At 52.6% G+C, this 21,776-nt stretch overlaps 7 protein-coding genes across 7 annotated transcripts; 2 read left to right on the top strand and 5 right to left on the bottom strand.

Moving 5' to 3' along the window:
* Nucleotides 1-386: 386 nt before the first annotated feature.
* Nucleotides 387-3,617, bottom strand: HER10_EVM0010328 (uncharacterized protein; the record flags this gene model as incomplete). Its single annotated transcript, XM_035479791.1, has 5 exons — nucleotides 387-532; nucleotides 2,396-2,671; nucleotides 2,735-2,808; nucleotides 2,876-3,258; nucleotides 3,324-3,617. 5 exons carry the CDS (start codon nucleotides 3,615-3,617, stop codon nucleotides 387-389), a joined length of 1,173 nt encoding a protein of 390 aa, XP_035328424.1.
* A 1,151-nt stretch (nucleotides 3,618-4,768) lies between these two features.
* HER10_EVM0004900 (alpha/beta hydrolase fold-3 domain-containing protein) lies at nucleotides 4,769-5,959 on the top strand (the record flags this gene model as incomplete). Its single annotated transcript, XM_035474528.1, has 1 exon — nucleotides 4,769-5,959. The coding sequence occupies one exon, from the start codon at nucleotides 4,769-4,771 to the stop codon at nucleotides 5,957-5,959; it is 1,191 nt and encodes a 396-aa protein (XP_035327941.1).
* A 344-nt stretch (nucleotides 5,960-6,303) lies between these two features.
* Nucleotides 6,304-8,166, bottom strand: HER10_EVM0011207 (sterol esterase carbohydrate esterase family CE10; the record flags this gene model as incomplete). Its single annotated transcript, XM_035480644.1, has 3 exons — nucleotides 6,304-6,918; nucleotides 7,003-7,931; nucleotides 7,995-8,166. The coding sequence occupies 3 exons, from the start codon at nucleotides 8,164-8,166 to the stop codon at nucleotides 6,304-6,306; spliced, it is 1,716 nt and encodes a 571-aa protein (XP_035328505.1).
* Nucleotides 8,167-8,932: 766 nt separating this feature from the next.
* HER10_EVM0011982 (uncharacterized protein) lies at nucleotides 8,933-14,310 on the bottom strand (the record flags this gene model as incomplete). The annotated part of the gene is made up of 10 exons (XM_035481388.1): nucleotides 8,933-9,363; nucleotides 9,424-10,026; nucleotides 10,076-10,144; nucleotides 10,201-10,460; nucleotides 11,718-11,805; nucleotides 11,861-12,064; nucleotides 12,130-12,887; nucleotides 12,940-13,034; nucleotides 13,088-14,248; nucleotides 14,299-14,310. 10 exons carry the CDS (start codon nucleotides 14,308-14,310, stop codon nucleotides 8,933-8,935), a joined length of 3,681 nt encoding a protein of 1,226 aa, XP_035328564.1.
* Nucleotides 14,311-14,890: 580 nt separating this feature from the next.
* HER10_EVM0008151 (glycine cleavage t protein (aminomethyl transferase)) lies at nucleotides 14,891-16,381 on the bottom strand (the record flags this gene model as incomplete). Its single annotated transcript, XM_035477683.1, has 3 exons — nucleotides 14,891-14,947; nucleotides 15,006-15,572; nucleotides 15,626-16,381. 3 exons carry the CDS (start codon nucleotides 16,379-16,381, stop codon nucleotides 14,891-14,893), a joined length of 1,380 nt encoding a protein of 459 aa, XP_035328235.1.
* Nucleotides 16,382-17,338: 957 nt separating this feature from the next.
* On the bottom strand, nucleotides 17,339-18,354 carry HER10_EVM0001149 (uncharacterized protein; the record flags this gene model as incomplete). The annotated part of the gene is made up of 3 exons (XM_035470905.1): nucleotides 17,339-17,552; nucleotides 17,624-18,111; nucleotides 18,142-18,354. The coding sequence occupies 3 exons, from the start codon at nucleotides 18,352-18,354 to the stop codon at nucleotides 17,339-17,341; spliced, it is 915 nt and encodes a 304-aa protein (XP_035327576.1).
* A 479-nt stretch (nucleotides 18,355-18,833) lies between these two features.
* Nucleotides 18,834-20,880, top strand: HER10_EVM0000281 (FAD binding domain-containing protein; the record flags this gene model as incomplete). The annotated part of the gene is made up of 5 exons (XM_035470069.1): nucleotides 18,834-19,095; nucleotides 19,181-19,741; nucleotides 19,837-20,153; nucleotides 20,477-20,747; nucleotides 20,833-20,880. The coding sequence occupies exons 1-5, from the start codon at nucleotides 19,063-19,065 to the stop codon at nucleotides 20,878-20,880; spliced, it is 1,230 nt and encodes a 409-aa protein (XP_035327498.1). The 5' UTR covers nucleotides 18,834-19,062.
* Between the last annotated feature and the right edge of the window lie 896 nt (nucleotides 20,881-21,776).

The raw sequence follows: 21,776 nt of genomic DNA, 5'->3' as shown, positions 1-21,776 counted from the left end.
GGACGTGACTCAGGCCATGGGTTTGAAACTTTCTCCACGTGTTCATGCTCGAATGGGAAAAAGATGCCCAATCTGACACAGTCAAAATGTTATTCTGCTTGTGGATGGTGGTGAGTGTACGGAGTAGTCCCACTACAGGAGGGCTGGCGGAGCAAGACAAAGTGCGAGGACACATGACTTGTTGGTATGGGAGCAAACTTGAAGCTATTCGAGACGGGTCGAGTTGATTATTCTAAAGGCGAGTTTCATCGCACAATCTAAGTAAGTAGCTAAGGTATCTTCCAAGTTCCAATTTCCTCCAACGGTATCGTGTTCAGCGTTCAAAGACCAAAAAAAAAGGCTATCATCAGTAGAAATACAACAAATTACATGGTATCTTATAACACCTAAACATGCTGCCTCTCCTTTCGCTCTTCTTCCCACGTGACATCCCTCTGGACGACAATGGTGTCCATGGGCAAGTCCTCACCGAGAACGTCACGCTTGTCGCTGGTTCTGGTAGCCCCAGAGACCGAGTAAGTCAAACCCCCCACTTCCCGGCACCCCCCTGTTTCTGGCACCCACAAAAACGCGAAAATCCACCACAACGCAATGCCCACCCCCAACCTCCTTTTATCACAACATTTTCAATTCGAGTCCAAATGGGCTCATTTTTTGCACATACCTTCTTCTATATCTAATGCCTCAATATACCGAAGATCAGCTTCGCTCAAACGGCAAGAGTCAAAGAGAGCCTCATTGGAGTATGGGATACCACGATCAACCCTCCAACTACGTCTCCAAGGTGGTCAGACTAGGAAAGTGGCTTTTGCTGACTGGCAGAGGCTGTCTCCTGACCAGGAGAGTAAGCTGGCACAATGGGTTCGCATTCAGGCTTCGCTGGGCCTCGCACCAACGCACCAACAGGTGAAGGAATTCGCAGAGCGAGTTCTGGCTGCTGCTGGGGATACCAAACCATTAGGAAAAGGCTGGATCTATGCCTTCGTGAGAAGGAACCCTATCATTAAGGTTCAGAGAAGTCGTTCCATCGATTCTAGACGCGTTAATGGGGCATCTACTGAGGTCATTAGGAACTGGTTTAAGTTCCTTGCTATCCCTGAGATCAAGGACATCAAACCAGCCAACAGATATAATATGGATGAGACTGGCATCCTCGAGGGTCAGGGAGCTAATGGGTTAGTGCTGGGCATGGCTGAGACGACGTCTGTTCGCAAGAAACAACCTGGGTCGAGGGCATGGGTCTCTATCATTGAGTGTATCTCAGCCTTGGGTAGGGCACTTCGTCCTCTTATCATTTTCAAGGGAAGACGGTCCAACAACAGTGGTTTCCATTACATCTGGTTCCATACGATGGGTGGGAGTTTACAGCAACAGATAATGGCTGGACTACAGACTTAACTGCCATTGAATGGTTAGAGAAGGTGTTTATCCCACAGACTATGCCCGAGGCTGAGGGCGAGGCTCGACTGTTGATTGTGGATGGGCATGGGAGTCATACGACGACAGACTTCATGTGGAATTGCTATATTAACAATATCCATTTACTGTTCTTACCACCACCTCCTCATGTCCTCCAGCCACTTGACCAGTCTGTCTTCAGCCCTGTTAAGTCAGCCTATCGGAAGGAGCTCGGTTACTTGTCTCAATGGAACGACTCTACCATTATAGGTAAAAGGAACTTCCTGGACTGTTACCAGAAGGCTCGACTTGCTGGTCTATCAGTCTCGAACATCAGAAGTGGTTGGAAGTGGACTGGTCTACACCCTGTAGCGATGGTTAAGCCCCTGATGAACCCTATGGTATTACCTGAGCCTTCTGCTAAGCCCACCACACCCAAACCAACCAGTCGGGGCAAAAGCGATGCCATAATGGTCAACAAACTACCCTGTTGAGCCATGGGATTCTGCTTCCTCTGCAGTGGTCTGGTCGACACCCAGGAAGCTGGCAGAGCTCAGCGGTCAACTGCACTTATACACCCAACTCGACAATGATACCAGCACTCAACGGCTGCTGTTCAGGAAGGTGAAAAAAGGCTTCACAGAGCAGGCCTGGCAACTGGCAGTTGCCCAGCAGCAGCTGGCTCACCTGAGGGCCAAGTTACCAACGCTGCAGTTAGGAAGAGGAAGACTGTTCAGATCGATCCCAACACGAAGTTTGCGAACATCAGGGATATCCATCGGGCTCAAATCGAAGCGGGTGAAAAGGAGGTTATTACGGCTGAATCCAGCGACTCTGAATGCCCTAGTGAGGCTGGCAGTTGTATTGTAGTGGGTGTGGTTGAGGATCAATAGTTAATAGTAATGAGGAGGTTGGGTTGTGATCCCATCGTTTTTGTGGGTGCCAGAAACAGGGGGGTGCCAGGAAGTGGGGGGTTTGACTTACTTCATGTTGCTACCGTGGTGCAGATACTCCTCGGAATCGTTACCGGTAGTCAGACGCTCGTGGTTCGCGGAGCGCTTGAAGTTGTGAGAGACGCCGGGGCGCGAGTTGCCGCCAGTACCTCCAAAGGTTGCAGGTCCGCCCGAGACCTGGTTGGACTTCTGGTCCCGGGTCGACCACGGCGTGCCGTAACGGATCCTGCGGTACACCGGGACGAGAGTGACGGCGCAAGCGCCGATGATGGCGATGTAGATCTCCACGACGGTGGCGGTCCACATGAGAGCGTATTGTTCTAATAGTTGAACGAGTTAGCGCCAAATGTTTCGTGGTCGAAGAAGATGGGGTGTTTACGTACGTGTCATGTCTGTTACGCCTATTGAGTAGAGGGAGGCTAACGAGCCGAACCGCACCAGACTAGCAACCACCACACTGTCTCACTTTGTTAGATCGTGCCCACAGACGCGTGTTCAAAATTTTTTTTTCGAGGTCTACTCACAGACTGCCTAGCGCGAAAACGCAGCAGATGCCGACTCTCTTGCTCGAGCTGACCTGCAGCTTCATGGTCTCGCGGATCGGAAGCACAAGCGTGAGGATGTCGATTAGACTGTTGGCGATCGAGTTACCAACAAAGTAGAGAATTAGGTCGATGCAGGTACCCGCGCCTGGGTTCGTCGTTTGTTCCCACGTGTATGAGAGTGGGCGGCACTGCAAGCAGTTGGTGATCAAGATGGCGATGAGCCAACCCAGGCATGCCGCCGAGAGCGCGTAGATGCCCTTTTGCATGAACGGCGTGGGGAAGACGCGCCAGTAGAAGGCCAGCAGAGACAACTTGATCAATGGCGAGGAAAAGCCGTAGCAGAACTCGGCGATGACAACGCACTGCAGTAAGGGTCAGTTTTCCACGGCTTGACGAAGTGCTATAGGGAGTAAGAACTGCATCAAACCTTCAAGAACGTGATCAGCTGATTTGGGTCTTCAGCCATCACATCAACGATGCTTCGTCCCAAGCCGCCGTGGACCGTTGCCTCGATAGTCGTGGCACAAAAGGCATGGTTAATGATCAGACTGACCAACGCCAGCCAGTCGTCGAGACCCCATCCCAAACCCGTGAGCTTTCGTGCCCAGAATCGTCCGATACAGGTGATGGTGGCTATCACCGCAAGAACAACATTGATGGCGATGATTGCTGTGTCCGTATGCGGATCGTTGCTGCTCGTCGATGTCGTCGTCGAAGCCATTTTCCTATTTGAACATGAAGCGTCCCTGGTCTGACCTGAGTCGTGTATCCGGTCAAGCAGAGGAGATTCGCCAACAAACCCAACCAACAATTGTCAAATGTGATGACCAGAGCAGGAAGGTGACGAATCTCGCGAGAATCGGTGGGCGGTATTGTTTATGCACGATGAAAGCTCCTTTAGTGGCCCATGGGGGGCAGAACCAAAGTCCGGTCTCGATCCTTGGGATGCCGGGCGCGCCCCTCGCCGCGCGCCCCGTTGATAGTCATCAGTCTAGCATCAGTCTAGCATGGTCAAAATTTGGAAACATGTCGTAATGCCTGTGCCCTCAGAGTGGTGCCGTCGCACGCTCGAGGGACAAAACTGCGAGAGAATTGCCCGTTGTAGGTTTGCAAAGTCGCATACGGGCCAATGCCGCGCATACTACCCTAGCTGCCGGCCTTGAAGAGACCTACTTGCCGGTGCAGGGATACGTTTGTTACTTGGAATTGCGAGTCAGGTGACGCCCACTCTCCGTGCTACTAGACTCCATTCAACTGTCCACCCCAACACCACACTCGAACGAAGGACATGACTCGCCAAGGCCCCCCCAAGAGTCCACCATCACCAAATGTTACCCTATCAAGAGGTATCAAATCGCGGGCTTCATGTCTGGCGCAGTCTGATTGAGATTGATTTTGCATCGAGAACTGGATCTGAGCGGGGCCGCGTTGAAGAAATTCGACCTGTCAACCAGGTCCAGGTCGGACGGAATACTCCCCAAAATGTCGAGCTTCACCCCTGGATGCCGGACTCCAGTCCCGAACTCTGAAGAAATCGTGGTTCGCGGATACAGAAAAACATGCAGAGTTTTCATGGGTTTTTGCTGCCCCCAGCAAATTGCTTTCTTGAATGGGAAAAAGGTAGACGAACTCTGCCTGAACTGTATCATTGACGATCTGTTACGGCAAGTATTAAGCGCAGTTATCCTCTCGTCGGTGTATCGCACCCGGCTGATGGGCTTCTCCTGACTGCTTCCCCTTTTGTGACCCTGGTGATCGATCGACATAGTTGTGCCGCGGCTTTCATATACTCTCTCGAAAGCTCTGTAACTCTGTAACTTTCTACCAAGATACTCACTTCTTTACGTCGCAGTTACACGGCGATCACTCACGATGGCCGGCACTCAGGGGGGAAGTTTCCCTATTCTCTCCTACCAACCCCTACGCATCTTCTATCAGATCTTCGGCGCTCTCTTCATTCTCTTTCCCTGCTTACCGATATGGGCCATCAAGGCCCTGATTCCCTCCTGCCGTCCTCACCCGAAATGGGGCTTCAAACAGGCCCTCATGGCGCGCTTGACGCGAAGCATCGTTGATCTCTACTCAAACGTGGGCATCACCGAGACGCATACCCTCAAGCCAGGAAAGGAGGGTGATCGCTTCCAGACCGCCGACCCCTTCCCTTCAGATCTCTACCTCGGTCCTCTCGCCTCGAACCCTGATGTGAAGCCCACCACCGTGGGGGGCACCTGGTTCCCGGCCAAGCCCGACGTCGAGAAGGGCTTCGAAGGCAACGTGGTTCTGCAGATTCACGGCGGTGCCTTTGTGCTGGGTGACGGCCGCACGGGATATTGCGGCTTCATGGCAAACACGCTCATCGAAAAGGCCGGCGCCGGCGCCGTCTTTGCGCCTCAGTACCGGCTGTCAGGCTACGGCAGCGGTTCCGAGGCGGCCGCGAACCCGTTCCCCGCTGCGTTGCAAGACGTCCTGACCAGCTACCTCTACCTGACTCGAATCCTCAATATCCCGTCCAACCGTATCGTGCTTTGCGGCGACAGTGCGGGTGGCAATCTTGTGATCGCCCTGTTGCGCTACCTCGACACCTACGGACCGGACCTCGGACTTGCCATCCCTAGCTGCGCGGTTCTCATCGCCCCCTGGGTCAACCCCTTGGCCAGCTTGGGTCCGGATTCGGTGTACAAGCAGCATGAGCACTGGAGCACCGACTACCTCCCCGTCTCGTTCTTGCGCTGGGGCGCAAAGGTGTACTCGGCCGGCGTTTCTGATGATAACATGCCGTATGTGACGCCCCTTGGCAACGCCTGGGGAACCAAGGTGCCTATCTTCGTGTCAATGGGTGAGGCCGAGATCTTGGAGACGGACGGTACTGCATGGTGCCGGCAGATGCAGGAGGCAGAGAGCAGCGTTACAGTGTCGTACGAGGAGAATGCTGTTCATGATACGCTGCTGATGGGCGCCATTATCGGCTGGACTGAGAGCGCGCAGGCTGTGGCTACCAGAATCGGAGAGTTCTTGAGAGAAGTGCAGACTGAGAAGGCGCCTAAGGGGCCGGACGACGCTTGAAGATGAAAGACTGGCTTATTATGTAGTAATATGTAGATGAATGTACATGTAAGTATAAGCATACTAATAGTTAACAAAGGACAAGTTGAAAACATGATTATTTCCCTTTGTGGTCAAAGATGAAGATCCTGTTCTGAGAGTGAACCCAACCGGAAACGAAACGTTCTACAAATGGATAAGAAATTGTGGCGGATCACAGGCTGCGGAAAATGCTTGCTCTGGTTCAAGAGCGTAATGTAGTGAGGTCGGTTCTCATTGAAGTCATTCATGAATTATAAGATATATACAGGCATAAATATGACACGATTGAAAATAAGATATCGCATCAGTTCCCGGCTGCAGACTTAGATCCGCAAGGAATCCCCAATCTCATTCAGGTACGCGATCGCCTCTTCGCGGTAGTCATCAGCCACGATCTCTGCGCCGTACTCGCTCCACAGGATTGTTGACCGGCTGGTCGACTCATATTGCGGCCAAGTTGGCACATCGCTCATGTCGTGCTTGTTGGGATCTAAGTTGTTGACGAACGCAATCAGGGTACCCATCATATGGCGAGAATTGTTCGCCGGCAGCGTACCAAAGAAGTTTAACACGACATCACTCGCATGGAAACTTCCCAGGTACGGGATGGCCTCGAGGGCGCTAGCATTAGCATAATCAGCCGCCGTGACAGCGCCCAGCGTCGCCGAGCCGTCCAGTACAGCCGCGGGCAGCGCCTGGTCGACCTGATAGTTCCACTTGGTGCCCGGCGCGGCATCAAGCAGCTGCCTACGCTGGCTCTCGAAGCTGTAGTCGCCAGTGATGGCCGAGATGCGCTTGAACTGCGTGTAGAGCGCGTTGTTCTCGCCCGTGCCGAAAGGCGAGCCGGCCGTCTGGTTGGCCGGGTACAGCGTGAGAATCTGCTCAAGTTGGGCATCGGTTGCGTTGGGCCACCAGGTCCTCAGGAAGTAGTCCATTACCTCGTCGTCGGTGGTGGTGTTGGCGGCGTTGATGAGCGAGAAGAGGGTGCCTTCGTCGCGCATGTCACCCCAGAGCAGGGGAACGTCGGCAATGGCTCCCGCGCTGACAAGCTTGTCAGGGCTGTCTGTGAAGACTTCGCCGTCGGGGCGGATGGTCCAAGACGAGGCCAAGCTATTGTAGCCGAGGAAGTATGGTACCGTCTGCATGTGCGCGTAGATGTCGTTGTATGACGCTTCCCTCAGGCAGGCGATCACGTCCGCGGCGTCACTACATCCAACGTAACTAGCTAGGGAGTCAAAGGTATCCTGCTGTCTCGCCGGACCGTCAACTTTAAGCGGTCCACCCGAGCTGCCCACGGCCGCCCGGAAGAGCCCCTCGTTGTCACCGCCGTTGGCTACAAGATGCGCAGCCACTGACCAGCTACCCGCACTCTCGCCCCAGATAGTGACCTTGTCGGCGTCACCGCCAAAGGAGCCTATGTGCTTGTTGACCCAGCGGAGAGCATTGCGCTGGTCACCAAAACCCAGGTTCAGCAAGCCAGCGGCAGCCAGCCCTTCAGAGGCGCTGAAGCCAAAGTGGTTCAGGCGGTAGTTGATCGAGGCCACGATGACGGGCTGTCTCATGGCGACACTACGCTCGACGATGTTGGCGGCCTCGTAGACTACGCCGGGGTTCTCGACATCAGCCTGCATCAGCGAGCCGCCTGCGCCAGCCTCGAAACCGCCGCCGTGGATCCACACCAGGACGGGCAGGCCGGCGGTGCTGCTGGTGTTCTGCGGTACGTGGATGTTGATCGAGAGGCAGTCCTCGCTCTGCTCTAGGGTAGACTGCGAGAGTGCGGCAACGAGTGTGCCGGAGAGACTGCCCAGGGGCAGCACAGAGGGATCGATGGAGGAGGGAAGCTCGTGTTGCGGGCAGACGGCGCCGTAGGCTGAGACGTTTTGCACGCCGGAGACGACGGTCTCGGCTAGTACCGAGTGGTTGAACCGCGCCGCAGTAGCATAAGGAATGCCTAGCAGCAACTGTCATCAGCACTAAGTTTCACATTTGAGAGAGGGGAGGAAGGTCAGCTTACCAAGGTAGTTCGAGGTACCAGTTCTGTCGTCATTCTTGCCTTGGAACTGGGCATACGAGGTGCTCACGATGGGCGTTGAGTCTCCGACGAAAAGAGTGGCGCCGGTGACGATCTGAGTTGTTGCATGGCAAACGCCCACCGCCGAGGCGAGGATGGCAAGTCGTTGCAGCATGGTATGAAAGAGTGGACGTCTGAGTTGGACAGACAGGACTTGGCTGTGAATGAGAAGCTGAGAGCAGGCTTGCCGCTTACGATAGGATAGAGGGGGCTATGAGACGATATTTGAATACTGGAGCCAAGCCTCCCGCCGGGCTTTCATATTGCAAACTGACAATGGCTTCATGCGAAGCCGGTTCCGGGAGGCCCGTAGGAAGTCCCGGAGGACTCCCGATGGAAACCCCCGATACAGATTCATTGACCGGACAGTGACGCAAGCAAGCGGTCTAAGCGGCTTCCCACCACACGATATTGAAAAATTAGATTGCTATCGCACTTTAATGCGTAGAACTGTGAGGGGCATTCATGACTAGGTATTTCCCACGTGGGATAGGTGAAATATTGAACCAGTGGGGTGATATGGGCAAAAGCCAGAATGAGGACTTGGGCCGGTTCTGGACGTTGGGATAATTAGCTCATGACTCGATTCCCTTGCCCAGACGGCAGGCAGGGTCAATCCCTGTTACCACATGGGATGAAAGCAGCGACGATGGCTCCGTTATCACGTACATCGACCCCGGCGGCGGGGACAAGATCCAGGAATAGTGCAACGACGGAGTGGCTGAGGTGACTTTCTCATGAATTTACAGAAAATAATGCCATACAACTACGGGGTAGTTGCGCCGTATCCCTCACTACTGAGTACTTTATCAAGTGCCTGCCTACACTCTCTCCGTTCATCATTGACCTTTTCCCCGGATCTCGAGCAAAACCTCCTAACTTTACAACGCGTCAATGTCAACCTCAATATTCTGTCGCCTCGAGACAAACGTCTTGGTCCTGCCCGACGACAAGGAAAGGCCGAATTCATAAATCGTATGCTCGAATCCACTATCAAGCTTCCAGTCGTATTTTTGCAGCAAGTGACACAAAAGGACCTTGACCTCATTGGAGGCAAAAAATCTCCCAGGACACGCGTGCTGGCCGTGGCCAAATCCCATGTGTGACACAGATGTGCTCACCAGATGAGCCTTGCTATCCATCTTGGGGTCTCCACGCATCCGGAAGAATCGATACCCGTCAAACTCAAGAGGGTCTGGATATATGTTAGGGTCCATCATCGAGCCGAGATCTGCCATACAGCGGTCTCCCTTCTCGAGGACCAATCCTCCAGGAAGCTTGACCTGACTAGTAGCTTTTCGATTCATCGTCGCTAGGAAAACAATTAGTCGTTATTGCTGAGACACCTCGAAGATTTTCCAAAGTCGCTTACCAGAAGTCGTCGGCTTAAGTCTCTGCGCCTCCTTGATGACACTGTCCAGCAGCTTCATGTTGAATAAAGCAGCCTTAGTCCAGCCCTCTTTCCGGAGGACCGTCACAATCTCAGCGCGAACATCCTCCATTAACTGTGGTCTTACCATCAGTCGAAGCATCGTTTCCGTTGCGAGGTCAGTAGTGGTGTGGATAGCCACAACAGAGAGGCCAAGTTGAGCTCCTACTGGGTCAAAAGGACTGCCCTGAGACTCATCCATGACCCATTGAATCGCGTCTTTGTAGGAAGGTTCAGTCCTCCCTTCAGCCAATGCCTTCTTTCTCTCCCATTCTCGCTTCTCCAGTACCGGGTTCAGAACTCGTCGTGCCTCTGCAACTTGTTCTTTGAGCAGTCGACACTGCGGAATGAAGTGGCAGGCGATGTGACGAAGATAATAAGGGTACTGCCGAAGAATTTCTGCGGCTGAAAAAGTGTTGACGCTGTAAGAACCAGTGATTTCAATCCATGCATCGTTGCGGCAGAGTTCATCGCCAAGAAACACACGAGAGGACAGACGAGCCACAAGGTTCAGAAGCGCTTCTTGAAGCGTAATCTCTCGCCATTCTGCTCCTTTTAGTTAAGACTTTTCATATGAAAAGGTAAGGTGGCTTACCTGTCGAAGTTCCGAGAATCAGGCGCGTAGCAAAGTCAGCTTCCAGCGAAAGTGGTGCAGTAATCTCATCTTGACAAGCACGTTGAGTAAGCTATCGAATTTCAGGCGGAATGTTCAGGACGTACTGAGCATCTTGGTGATCTTCTTGTTAATAGTCCTGTGAAGCAGCTGGTCCTTCCGGCCATCAAAGGCAAAGGCCTCGAACCCCGGAATGTCGGGATGGAAATTGTCCACAAAGGCCTCGAGGAAGTCTAGAGAACGCTCATTACGCATCTCATCGGCTTGGTGCGCCGGAATAACAATGAGATCCCCCAAGTCGGTGAACATTCGGTAGGGCTTGCCTTTGAAGGCCTCCCGAGCATTGGCCATCAGACTTCGGGCATTGCTGACGAAGTGTTGTTTGGTCTTCTGGCCAAGAAAATCCCACTTTGGGGGCCGGTTGATGTAGGGAAGGTGGTCGTGGCGTCCGGGTATGGAGACATAAGCGAGTGCCAAGGAGAGGACGACGAAGAGCAGGCCGAGAGCTGACTGTTGCGGCTCTAGTGTGGTGAGCCAGCTGCTCCAGGATAAAGACATGTTAATGTTTGACGTAGTGGATTTGGTATTGAAGTCAAGTTGTCCTCCAAGCTGGTCGGTAGTTGGTAAGCGAGTTCGGGAAAATGATTGCTCTAAGGTTATTTTATACAACATAGATCGGAGTCCTATCACGCCGCGACATCCCGATTATTACCTCAGATGCAGATGTCGGCCCGTCCCTGGACTTACTACCGTCTTTATCAAGGGCCAAGATCTCCGTGTAAAAGGCCGGGCTGTATGCCATCGAGTGGAGTACCATGGGCATCTGCCGCGCCCTCGATGTCTGCTGTCAGAGATTTTGACCGCCATGGTCCAATGAGTTCGTCGCATATGTCATCGGAACTTGGCACTGCCATGTATGTCTCCCTGTAACAAGGAAACTATGCTCTCACCGCACTTCAAGAGTCCGTAGTCCGTACATACATACGAGCGTGGAGAGGCACTCCGGTGGGATTCAAGGTGGGGTCTTGAGCTGGCAATGCTCTCGATGGTTCTCACAGTGTGCGTCAGTTAAAGAGCTGTCATGTCCCTTGAACTTAAGCTACGGCCCCTTTGTGGTTTGCCATAATGAGAACAGTGTTCGTGCCATGTCGATGGCATGTCTTAGCTCGGGTTCGTGTGACCGTTACGACGTTTGTGGTTAGGGCGGGATGGTTTTGTTGCCTAATTAGGCAATGTGGGATGGAGGGGCTTTTGACCGGGGCAGATGGAACTTCGATATTCTCAAGGAACCGCAGGACAGGCAATCGGAATGAGGAAAAAGATACCTGAATGGGCCTGCCTGAGGGCCCTCCATGTCTTCCTGCCGACCATTGAGTCATCTTGGTTTATTTAAGCCAAAATGCCGTGCATAAGATACGCCCGTGATGTGTCTGCTTGTCCATTCTTATATAAAGCTGGAGACGTTGCTATGAGATAAGAACAGTACTAGTCAGAAGCGTGGTTTGTTACCAACAGTAATTCTTGAGTTTTCTTTCTGCTCTGCGTCCTTGACACGGTAGCATAAGGAAAATACTTAAGTACGACATGACGGCACCACTGCCGAACAGAAGACGGGCAACTATACTAAGTTGGTTGCTGCCTCTGTATATCTGAAGCTTCCTGCTCATACAACTTTGCAAGCTCTCGGAGAACCCAGCTCATACGTGGTGCGACTATTAATCGGATTTCAGCAACAGGAACCCAAGGATAGATCCGAGTAATACTCACCACCCCAAACCCAAGTATCGTCATAGAGTCCAGCCCAGACACGAGCAAGATCCGCAGCAAGAGAGCAAGATGGAGATCGATCAACGTCAATCTGGCTGAGGAGATAGCGAACGTTATCGAGGACCTTTGTTTCTTCTGGCGTAGTCTTTCCGCTCGTAGACTGCAGACATTCGACCGTATGAACCCACTTCGTCACTAAAAGGCCTGACAAGGTCAGTACGAAAACGTCTTCTTCACGCCGAAAACTTCGCGAAAGAGTCAAGGCATACCAGCATCCCATCCCGCCAAAGCATGTTCAACACTCCACTTCAACGCCGCCGTCTTTTGCGTGAGCAAGACTCCCGCTCGAATGGGTATCGCAAAGCCTTCCAGGGCACAGTCAACAGCCATGGTCATGTAACCATCCCGCTCTTGAGCAGCGTCAAAATAGCGTTGCAAGATGATCAGCATATCCTGGCTACTCTCCTGAAAGAGTAGCGAGCGATCTAACGACCGGAAGTTGATGAAAGCTCGGCCGTACGAAACACGCAAAACCGCAAATGCGTTAAACAACAATGGCCCGTCAGCTTCAGTCCACGTGCCGTCGTTGCCATCGCGTGTCTCCGTTAGCAGATCTCTACACCTCGAAAGAGCAGCCTCTATCCTCTTGGCGTCAGATTGGTGGCTTTCTCGATAGCTTTGCGTCGTTCCGTAGCAGGCCTCTTTCCCGTGGGCGAAGAACCAGACGACGATAGCAACTTGGTGCATTACGATTGACGCTGCGAACGGTGACCAGGTCCAGCTTGCGTCTAGTTTTTCTTCCCGTGCGCTGTTACCAAATATCCAAGCTGTTGCTTGACGAAGACCTAGAGGCGAAGAAGGCAGTCGCCTCTGCAGAGACGACTTCCATTCAGAAGCACTCGTGGCATCCCATAGCTCATCTTCGGCGGGCATCTCAATGTTGCACTCTTCTAGCGCTGCGAAGCCTGGCACGATACCGTAGGCTATGACGAGGAGATTACCGAGAACCATGCAGCAGCACATGAGACTTGTTGATGTCAGTCAGCGGCGAAGTCTTCGACAGGAATAGGTGCTCTCACCGCTTTATCGACTCATGTTCGACCCAAGAATGCCATTGAGAGAGGTTCAAGTTCATTGAACCAGGCTTTGCGCGGGCCATTCTTGACCTAAAATCCTGAGATAATCTGTAAGCGAGTGTAAGAAATATCTCGAAATCTGCACACGCACTGCTGATAGATGGCCACAGCCGACGAGAGCCTGACGTATCAACCGCGGCTCACTGCTGAAGGATGCGAAGAAGACGAGAATGAACCGCGTCTGGGCGAGGACCAGCGGCCCCTGGTCTGGTGGCGGTGAGTCTCGAGGTCTCGCCCAGTCATCCAATAGTTCTGGGATAGCCTGCAGTCTTTCAAAGTCTATGCTCGCCAGAACTCGTTCGGCTGTGAGATAAAGCGATGAGGCCATCTTTCTCTGAAGTCTGTGGAGGGCACCTATGGCGCATATTCCTAGGACTAGTGGACTAGGTACCTTCTCTAATTCGAGAGTCTGCAGGTGTAGGAAGGGAAAGTGTATGTGGAAGGAATCCACGTAGGAGTTGAAGTATTGCTGCAAGCATGTAATGGCTGGTAATTGAAAGTCACCAAGCTGGGCCTTGGTGAGGTGTGACTCTATATCAGCCAAGCAGTGAGCTCTCATCTCTTCTGTGAAAACGACTTTGTGGTTCTTCGCCGTCGTTGACTTGAGTATCCGTGGTGACCACCTTCGCCGTGGCCTAAGCGCGCTTTGGCTTATTGTATGCCCTTGCGACAGCGTTGGAATCTCTCCAGACCTATCCGAAAAATTGCTTTGGTTGCCTGAGGGTTTGCTTTGAGGCAAACTTGGTACTGGTGGCTGGACCTGCTCGGGAACATCCTCGAATACTGGAAAGGCGAAATGATCAAAGGTTCTACCCAGGAATGGATCGAAGAACTCGAGCGAAATATCGCTAAAATCAAAAGTCTCGACTTCGGACATAATGTCATAGCCAAAATGAGGAATATCCCCTGATACATCTGGTCCGTCGACATTTACCGAAGGTAGGCTACCTTCAGATGACATCTCACTTGATGGTCCTGTGCGGCCCTGCAAACTTCGATCCTGTTCATTTGGGTTGGCCATAGATGCCGGTTCATCGACTTGGGCATTTTTTGAGGATGCTGTCTCTGAAGTAGAGGTTACACCGGGTTGCGACTGGTCTCGGTGGAAAGTCTTTTCATGGCGAGTAACCAGATCACTAGCAAAGACATCGTCAGTAGTTAGGTGTTGTTTTGAGATCCCGGCCCAGACAAACTCACTTGCGAGCGAAGCGTCGGCTGCATATGCGGCAAGAGAACGGCTTCTCTTGTGAATCTACTTGTCTTTAGCCGAAACTCCAGACTTTTCAGAGAGGTCAACCCAACGGCCTCGCTCATGGCGATTGCGATGCTCGCTCCGCTTGAACGTCTTTGGACAGATCCGACATCGGTGCTGAACTCCTGCCTCTTTGCGAAAAGAGATGACAGACATTCCAGGAGCCGTTGGGAACGCCATAGCCGAGATACGCGGTCGATGAACTGGAGGGGTTCGCTTCTGAGTGACGTCGGCTTGATTGTCCACCAAAAGCATGGAGTAAGAGTTTGAAGGTCAAAGTGCCGGTGACGAAAGGACGGACTGTTTAAGCCTCCGTGTCTGATCCTTGGTGCCTCCACAAACCGGGGCCGGCGGGCGGGCCGCTGCAGGCTAATGACGCGCGGGGTAATTGTCCGAGTAAGTCATGCGCATGATCTATGTAAGTTGATGACTATGTAGACAGGGGGAACCTGACGTTGCGATTCAATTAGAGGTGTTGATGCAAATTTCTGTTTTCCTTGAGTTTGCCCAAGGGCCTATCTTTCATTGACACAGCGAGGATATTGAGCAGATTTTATATGGAAAGATGAGCTAGAGATTCACCATGCGAACATTTGATGCCCTTCTTGACCAGCTAAACCAGTGATCCTTATGTACGCGCACCTACCTCTGAATTGAGTGTCGTCTCTTGTCCTCTTTGTACGGCGCAGGCTGCACAGTCTGTATCTCACATTAGCTGGATATTCTCAAGCTGCGAAAAGATCTCCGATGTACTTACCGCCCTGATGATTTTCACGGGGGACCCTTCAGATCCCCACTTCACCTCAACGACAGTCCCCGGAGCAGCATGCTCCTTGGCAACAATTCCCAGAGACACCATCTCCTTGAACCAATAGCTGTAGCACCGAGAAACAGCGCACCCAATCGTCTTGCCTTCACGCAGAACGGTACTGCCAACAACGTTGCCGAGCAAGCTGCGAGGCATTTCCATGTACTCAAAGGGCTCCGGTCGAAAGAGGGACGCGAAAACGTCAGTCACATCTTCCTCGTTCCAAACCAGCGTCACCAGCTGGTTCGGTGGGCTGTCCTTGAGCTTGAGAAGGGCGTCACGTCCGATGAAGTCGTGGTCAAAGTTGATGAGCCAGCCCCAGTTCAGGTCGAACGGCGTGAAGTGGTAGGAAATGGGGTCTGCGCCGTGACTACCGCTGGCCTTGGAGAGATAGTGGTCAAAGTCGAAGCCGATGTCTCGCGCGAATTGTCGGAACTGGAGAAGTTCCTTGTCGTCTGCGGGCGCGTGTACGGCCGGAATGAAGTCCGCAGCCGGAGTCGCAAACGCAGCTTCAACCTGGTAGGCATGTGTTAATAGATGTTGTTCGTGGGGAGGCGAATATTTCTTACGTGGTTCACCATCTTTGAGCGAGCGCCTAATTGCCGGATATTGTGCTTCTTGCCAGCGTCTACGATAGAACCGTAAATCTTTTTGGCATCCTTCGTCGACCCCCACAGCTCGAATCCGAGTTCGCCGGAGACACCTTGCCTCAGACAAAGGAACTTGCTTCCATCGATTGAGAGCTCCTTGTAATGCATAAACTTGATGTCCCTGACACCCTTATCCGTCACCTCATCCAGAAGCTGAACGCTTCGAGGCCCCTGGATTTGAAGAAGGAACCAGTCATCAGTGACCAGCTGCAGAGTGGCATCAAATTTCTTTCTGCCCTGTTGAAACTGATACACAAGCCAGACCGTCCCAGGACCGCTGGTGAACAAGAAATCATCTTTTCCAAGCATCAAAACCAGACCCTCGCCAACGACGCACCCATTATCCTGGCAGAAGATGGCATGCTTCGCTTGTCCGGGCTTGAAGTTGGGCCAGCGGTTGGTCGAGATGTATTCGAAAAAGGCCTGCGCCTCCGGACCGGTAACACGGGCTTTGAGGAGAGGCGACCAGTCGCCGATGTAACAGTCCGTCTTCCAGGAGACGCTCTCGTCGATCCAGCCCGAGTATTCGTAGGCTTCAAAGGTTGGACCGAAGCGGGACCAGGTATTGACGCTCGGGTCTATGGGAACGGCGGGGGCCAGTGGCACGAAGTGCTTCTCGCTCCCGTCGTCCCACCAAGGTTGTGTAGCTTTCTGGATTTGAGAGTCGGACGTCATCTTGAGATTGAGAGAGTCGTTGCTTGGTACTGAGAATTACGCTTTGGACAACTAATTAGTCCTTTGCTATTATAGATTTTCTTCATTCTTGTGTCATCGAATCGGCACGACTATACTTTATGCTTAACATCTTGATAATCGTTCACTCATATTCTCTCCACTCACCGGTGGGAGAATGAAGTCATCAACTTCCCTCTGATGTGCATGACATGGCGGGTTGAGATGTCCAAACATCAACTAACGTACCCCGATTAGGCAATGCGGGATGTCGTGTGGGATGTCCCCACCCCTGGCAGACTACTCCACTTTCCTGTCAGGGGGTGATGGCTCTCGATCTTGGCGACGGACTTGGAAGTTGCCGAATATTGCGTTCGCATTTTCGAATTGCCCTGCAGATCTATTTATGTTACATTGTATGTTGTTGTTCAAAGTCTATGGGATCGGCAGCATTGAATCTTTAGTCCTTCGGAGCGAGTTGTTATCACTGCTGTTGATGCCTAGGACCGAGCCTAGCCTAGAAGTCAGTGTTGAAGAGGGAAAACTGGAAAACGTACAAGAAGATTATAAGTGTGTGCATGGGCACTAAACTCGATGCCACCAATGAAAAAAATGCTTCGAGCACGGAACATTTGTCGTCAATAAAATCAGAGGATGCAACGCTGAGACATATGGTTAGACGTGGTGAATAAATCGAGTTTCCTGGCTCTGCTCTCTGATGATGAAGACTATGGCGAACGATCTACTCAGATTCCGGCCAGTTTGGACTTGTATCTTGGAACACATCGTCTAGAAGTCTTCGTCGAATTTGAACTTTTCCGAAACTTCTCATAATGAAATGCTAGATCTGGGTTGACAATACAATAACACAACAGAACATCTTCTGTCACTAATACGATCTCGATTTTATGATGAGATACCTGTCTGCTAAGATTTTCTAGTAATTCCACGCCAAACATATTACACTTTCAACTTAGACTCCCTCAAGGCTCTGACCTCCTCTTCCGAAACCAACACAAAGTCATACGTCAAAAGCCGCGTCGACGGCTTCACACCGTACTTTTCAGCCAACCCATCAACATCCGAAACAGTCTTCAAGTCCACAATAAGCGACTCCTTGACTCCAAATACCGCATCCGACCTCTCAAACGGGTCTCCGCGAAGATATAAAGCTCTGTATCCGCGTCAGAAACAAATCCCAGCTTCAGAAGTGAAGACCCCAAAGTGTCAACCAAGGGAACTTACGTGATGAGACGATCATAGCCAGACTTATCAAACATGAAATGAAAATGACTAGGCCGGTACCAATGCCTCCCCAGCGTCGCCAACAGCCTCCCAACAGGTCCATCCCCCGGAATCGGATACGGCACCGGCACAATCGCCCGAAAAAAGAACCCTCCCTCCTCATCGCTCCTCACAACCGCCCGCCCGTCGGGGTTCTCGTACCCGTCATACTGAACATCATAAAGCCCCTTTGAATCCGTCTCCCATACATCAACTCTCACCCCCGGAATCGGCACCCCTCGCGTGTCCCTGACCGTCCCCAGAACAAGCATCGGCTCCCCATTCCCATCCCTCGAAATCATCTCCCCGTGCGGCACATCCTTCGCCTCGTGGGTATGAAACGGGCCGAGGACGGTACCCTCCGTCGCCCCGATCCCGGGCGGTTTCGGATGGTCCAGTGAGTCGACGAGGAGGGAGAGGCCGAGGACGTCGGAGAGGAGGACGAATTCCTGCCGGACAGAGGTGCAGGTCTTGCCCACGTCTGTGAGGAAGGCGATGGCGGTCTCCCATTCTGCGGTGGTGAGGTTCGTTTCGCGGGCAAAGTCGTGGAGGTGGGTGACGAGTTTTTCTAGGAGGAAGCGCGTGCGGACGTCGGCGCATTTGGAGTTGATGGCGTGGACGTTTTCTGTGATGTTGGATATTGTTAGGTCTTTGAGGGGTGGGTGGGAGAGGTCTATCTTGGAGAAGTCCATTGTGGGCGGTAATGAGTGTATGAGACGGAGATCGACGTCAGATACAAGGTCTTGTTGGAAGAAGGCAGAGGAAGAGCAGCTCGAACATATCATAGGAGTATATCAAAGTCAGCTCGAAACTGAATTTATCATGATCTAGCTAGAACAGGCCTTGAAAACTCCGTCTGAAAACCGTCCTCCCGTATCTCCGGGCAGGAGTATGTGGGGAGGTTTGGCGAAGTAAAAAGACAGACATCTCGCACAACCAACCAATGGAACACAAAAGGCTCTTTCATTTCAGGGAAAGCTTGGTCTCTGTTCATCTCGATTCGTACTAGATCTCCAAGCTACTTCACAGTCCCTGCCCCTTCCCCACGACTAATCAACACTACCCGTCCCCGGACATCATCCCACTTTGTTACCCCACAAAGTCATACGTCCGTGGGCATCCCACATAACCCGTTGTCTGCTCGACGACTCTCAATGAAGATGGCAAGGAGGGGATATTGACGTCAAGTACTAGGAGACATTTGATGGTCTCCACCAGACTGACTTCATGTGATATGGGTTTGATACTAGAAAACTTGCACAACAACAACGATTATAATTCATCGCCAAACATACATCAAGCCCTGTATACCAAAACCTCGTTTCTAGTCTCTCTCAAAGGAGCCTTCTCTCAAGCATCAACAAAATCAGACCCTCTAATCCACATCCAACTCATCAGACATGGCATCGCAAGACCACCATGGTATCAAAAAGGTAAAACCCACACCATCTCACCACAAGTCCCCCATATCCAACCCTTCCTCCCTACCCTACACTTCAACTAACCCCCCACCCCCAGGTAATAGTAATAGGCACAGGCCCAACGGGCCTCCTCCTCTCCCTCCTCCTCGCGCAGCACTCCATCCCCGTCCTCGTCCTCGACAAATCCACCTCCCTCGACACCCAGCCCCGCGCAACCCACTACGCCGCCCCCGCCAACCGCGTCCTCTCCCGCGCCAACCTCCTCGCCCGCGTCAGGCAGCACGGCATCGAAGTCGGCGGCGCCCGCTGGCGCAAGCCAGACGGCACCGTCCTCGCCAAGATCGAGAACAGCAGGCTCGGCGCGGAGAACCCGGACCGGATCTCGTGTCTGCCGCTGAACGCGCTGTGCAAGATGGCGCTGGAGGATCTCGAAAAGGAGCCGGCGGCGGAGGTGAGGTGGGGGTGTGAGGTTGTGGGGATTCGGGAGGAGGAGGGCAGGGGGAAGGCGGTGGTTGTTGTGAAGACGGAGGAGGGGGTCGAGGAGCTGGAGGCTGATTATGTTGTCGGGTGTGATGGTGCGAATAGCATCATCCGGAGACAGCTGTTTGGGGATGAGTTTCCTGGGTACACATGGGACTTGCAAATCATTGCCACAAACGTGAGTAGAAACTCCATTTCTTTCCTCATCAGAAAGCCAGCGGCAGGAAGACATACACCCCCCGAAGCGAAGAAGGTGTTGACCAAAAAACAAAGGTCTACTACGACTTTGACAAACACGGCTGGAAAGACTCCAACTTCGTCATCCACCCAACAGACTACTTCATGGCCGCCAAGATCCAAGACGACGGCCTCTGGCGCGTCAGCTACGGCGAGGTCCCCGGCCTCAGCCACGACGAGTACCGCGCCCGCCAGCCCGCGAAATACGAGACCATGCTGCCCGGGTACCCAAAGGCCGACGACTACCGGATCGTCAACTTTAGCCCCTACAAGGTACACCAGCGTCTCGCGCCCCGGATGCGTGTCGGCAGGTTCATCTTGGCTGGGGATGCTGCGCACTTGTGTAACCCGTTGTAAGTGCCCTTCGTACCCATGACCCAGGTCGAAGACAAAGGGGAAAGAAAAGAGAGAGAGAGAGAGAAAGAGAGAGAGAGAGAGAGAGAGAGAGAGAGAGAGAGAGAGAGAGAGAGAGAGAGAGAGAGAGAGAGAGAGAGAGAGAGAGAGAGAGAGAGAGAGAGAGAGAGAGAATCCTGTCTGGCACCCATCTAACCTCTCGGCCCTCGGCCTCCACAGCGGCGGGATGGGCCTCACGGGTGGCATCGTCGACGTAGGCGACCTCTTCGACTGCCTAGCAGGCATCCACGACGGCCGAGCCGACGACGACATACTCGACAAGTACGACCATGGGCCTCACGGGTGGCATCGTCGACGTAGGCGACCTCTTCGACTGCCTAGCAGGCATCCACGACGGCCGAGCCGACGACGACATACTCGACAAGTACGACCACTACCGACGAGAAAAGTTCAAACAGTTCACGAACCCGGTCTCCGAGGCGAACCTCAAGAGGATGGCTTCGGACCCGGACGAGGTCGAGGCCAACGACCCGGGGATCGTCGCCATGCGTGAGGCGGATAAAACTGATGAGGCTGCTGTCGCGTTCCAGCTGGTATGTTTGTTTGTTCTTTCTTCCCCTTATTCCCTGCTGCCCCCTCTCTTGGTAGAGTGATGATCTGATATGCCAACTTGTATAGGGTATACTGGGGCTTGCCCATGATATGACGCAGTATTATAAGAAATAGTGACGGCCGGGGTGAGAGACTTCTCAACTATGGGGTTCGCGATATTTCAAAGGCAGACTTGAAAGATGTGATTCGGACTACGTAGAGGGATTGAGATGAACAGACGCGCACAGCCAACTCAAGTTCAGGCTCTGGACACACATCAGTACATATGCATTGATCGTTATAGACAACTACTTGGTTGCTACTGCTAGTGCCCATTATCCCGGGACTCAAATCAACGCCTATTGATATGATATGGTGTGTCAACTATCATCTGGATAGTCACCAGTGCATCCACCCATCCACAGAGCAACCGTCGTCTCGAAGACGGAAATAAGAGTTTGCGAGACGAAGCCTGAGCGTCTGACCGAGCAGGACCTCCAGCCACGATGCTGCCTATCCTGATGGTTCGGAGGTTCAAAGTACCACTATGGCAATCCAACCACTCGGTTGCGTTGCGACACGAGCTTCCGTCGTGTCCGTATGCACTGACATGTCAGTGTGGTATCATCCACATAAGATTTGCAGCCGTAAGTCAAGCTCGGCAAAGGTTTCCACGTGCCGGCGATGATCATATCGCTCGTGTAAATTCGAGCTCGATGACTCCGTCATTCATCAAATGAACAAGAGCGAGTAAGAATGAAGCAAAAAAGATAGTGTGTTCGTTCCTGAAACAGTACTTCACTCGAAAGATAGTGACATGAAGTGATCTAGCGCATGTACTGAACTACAGAAACCGACACGGAACGTATTACCCACCTGCGGATTTGGGGACCGACAATGCAACGGCGGGTAAATACAACACACGCAATGCGCAAAGATTGAAGGAGAATAAGTCATGTCGCCGACTTGGGACCGAACTTGGGATGGTCCTTGCAGTGGGGGCCGCCGCGGACGTGCGAGGACCGAATATA

This window comes from Colletotrichum scovillei (assembly GCF_011075155.1).
Source record: "Colletotrichum scovillei strain TJNH1 chromosome Unknown Contig00010, whole genome shotgun sequence".
NCBI classification, from domain to species: domain Eukaryota; kingdom Fungi; phylum Ascomycota; class Sordariomycetes; order Glomerellales; family Glomerellaceae; genus Colletotrichum; species Colletotrichum scovillei.
The sequence above is the reverse complement of the archived record's forward strand: the minus strand, read 5'-3'. Positions and strand labels throughout refer to the sequence as shown.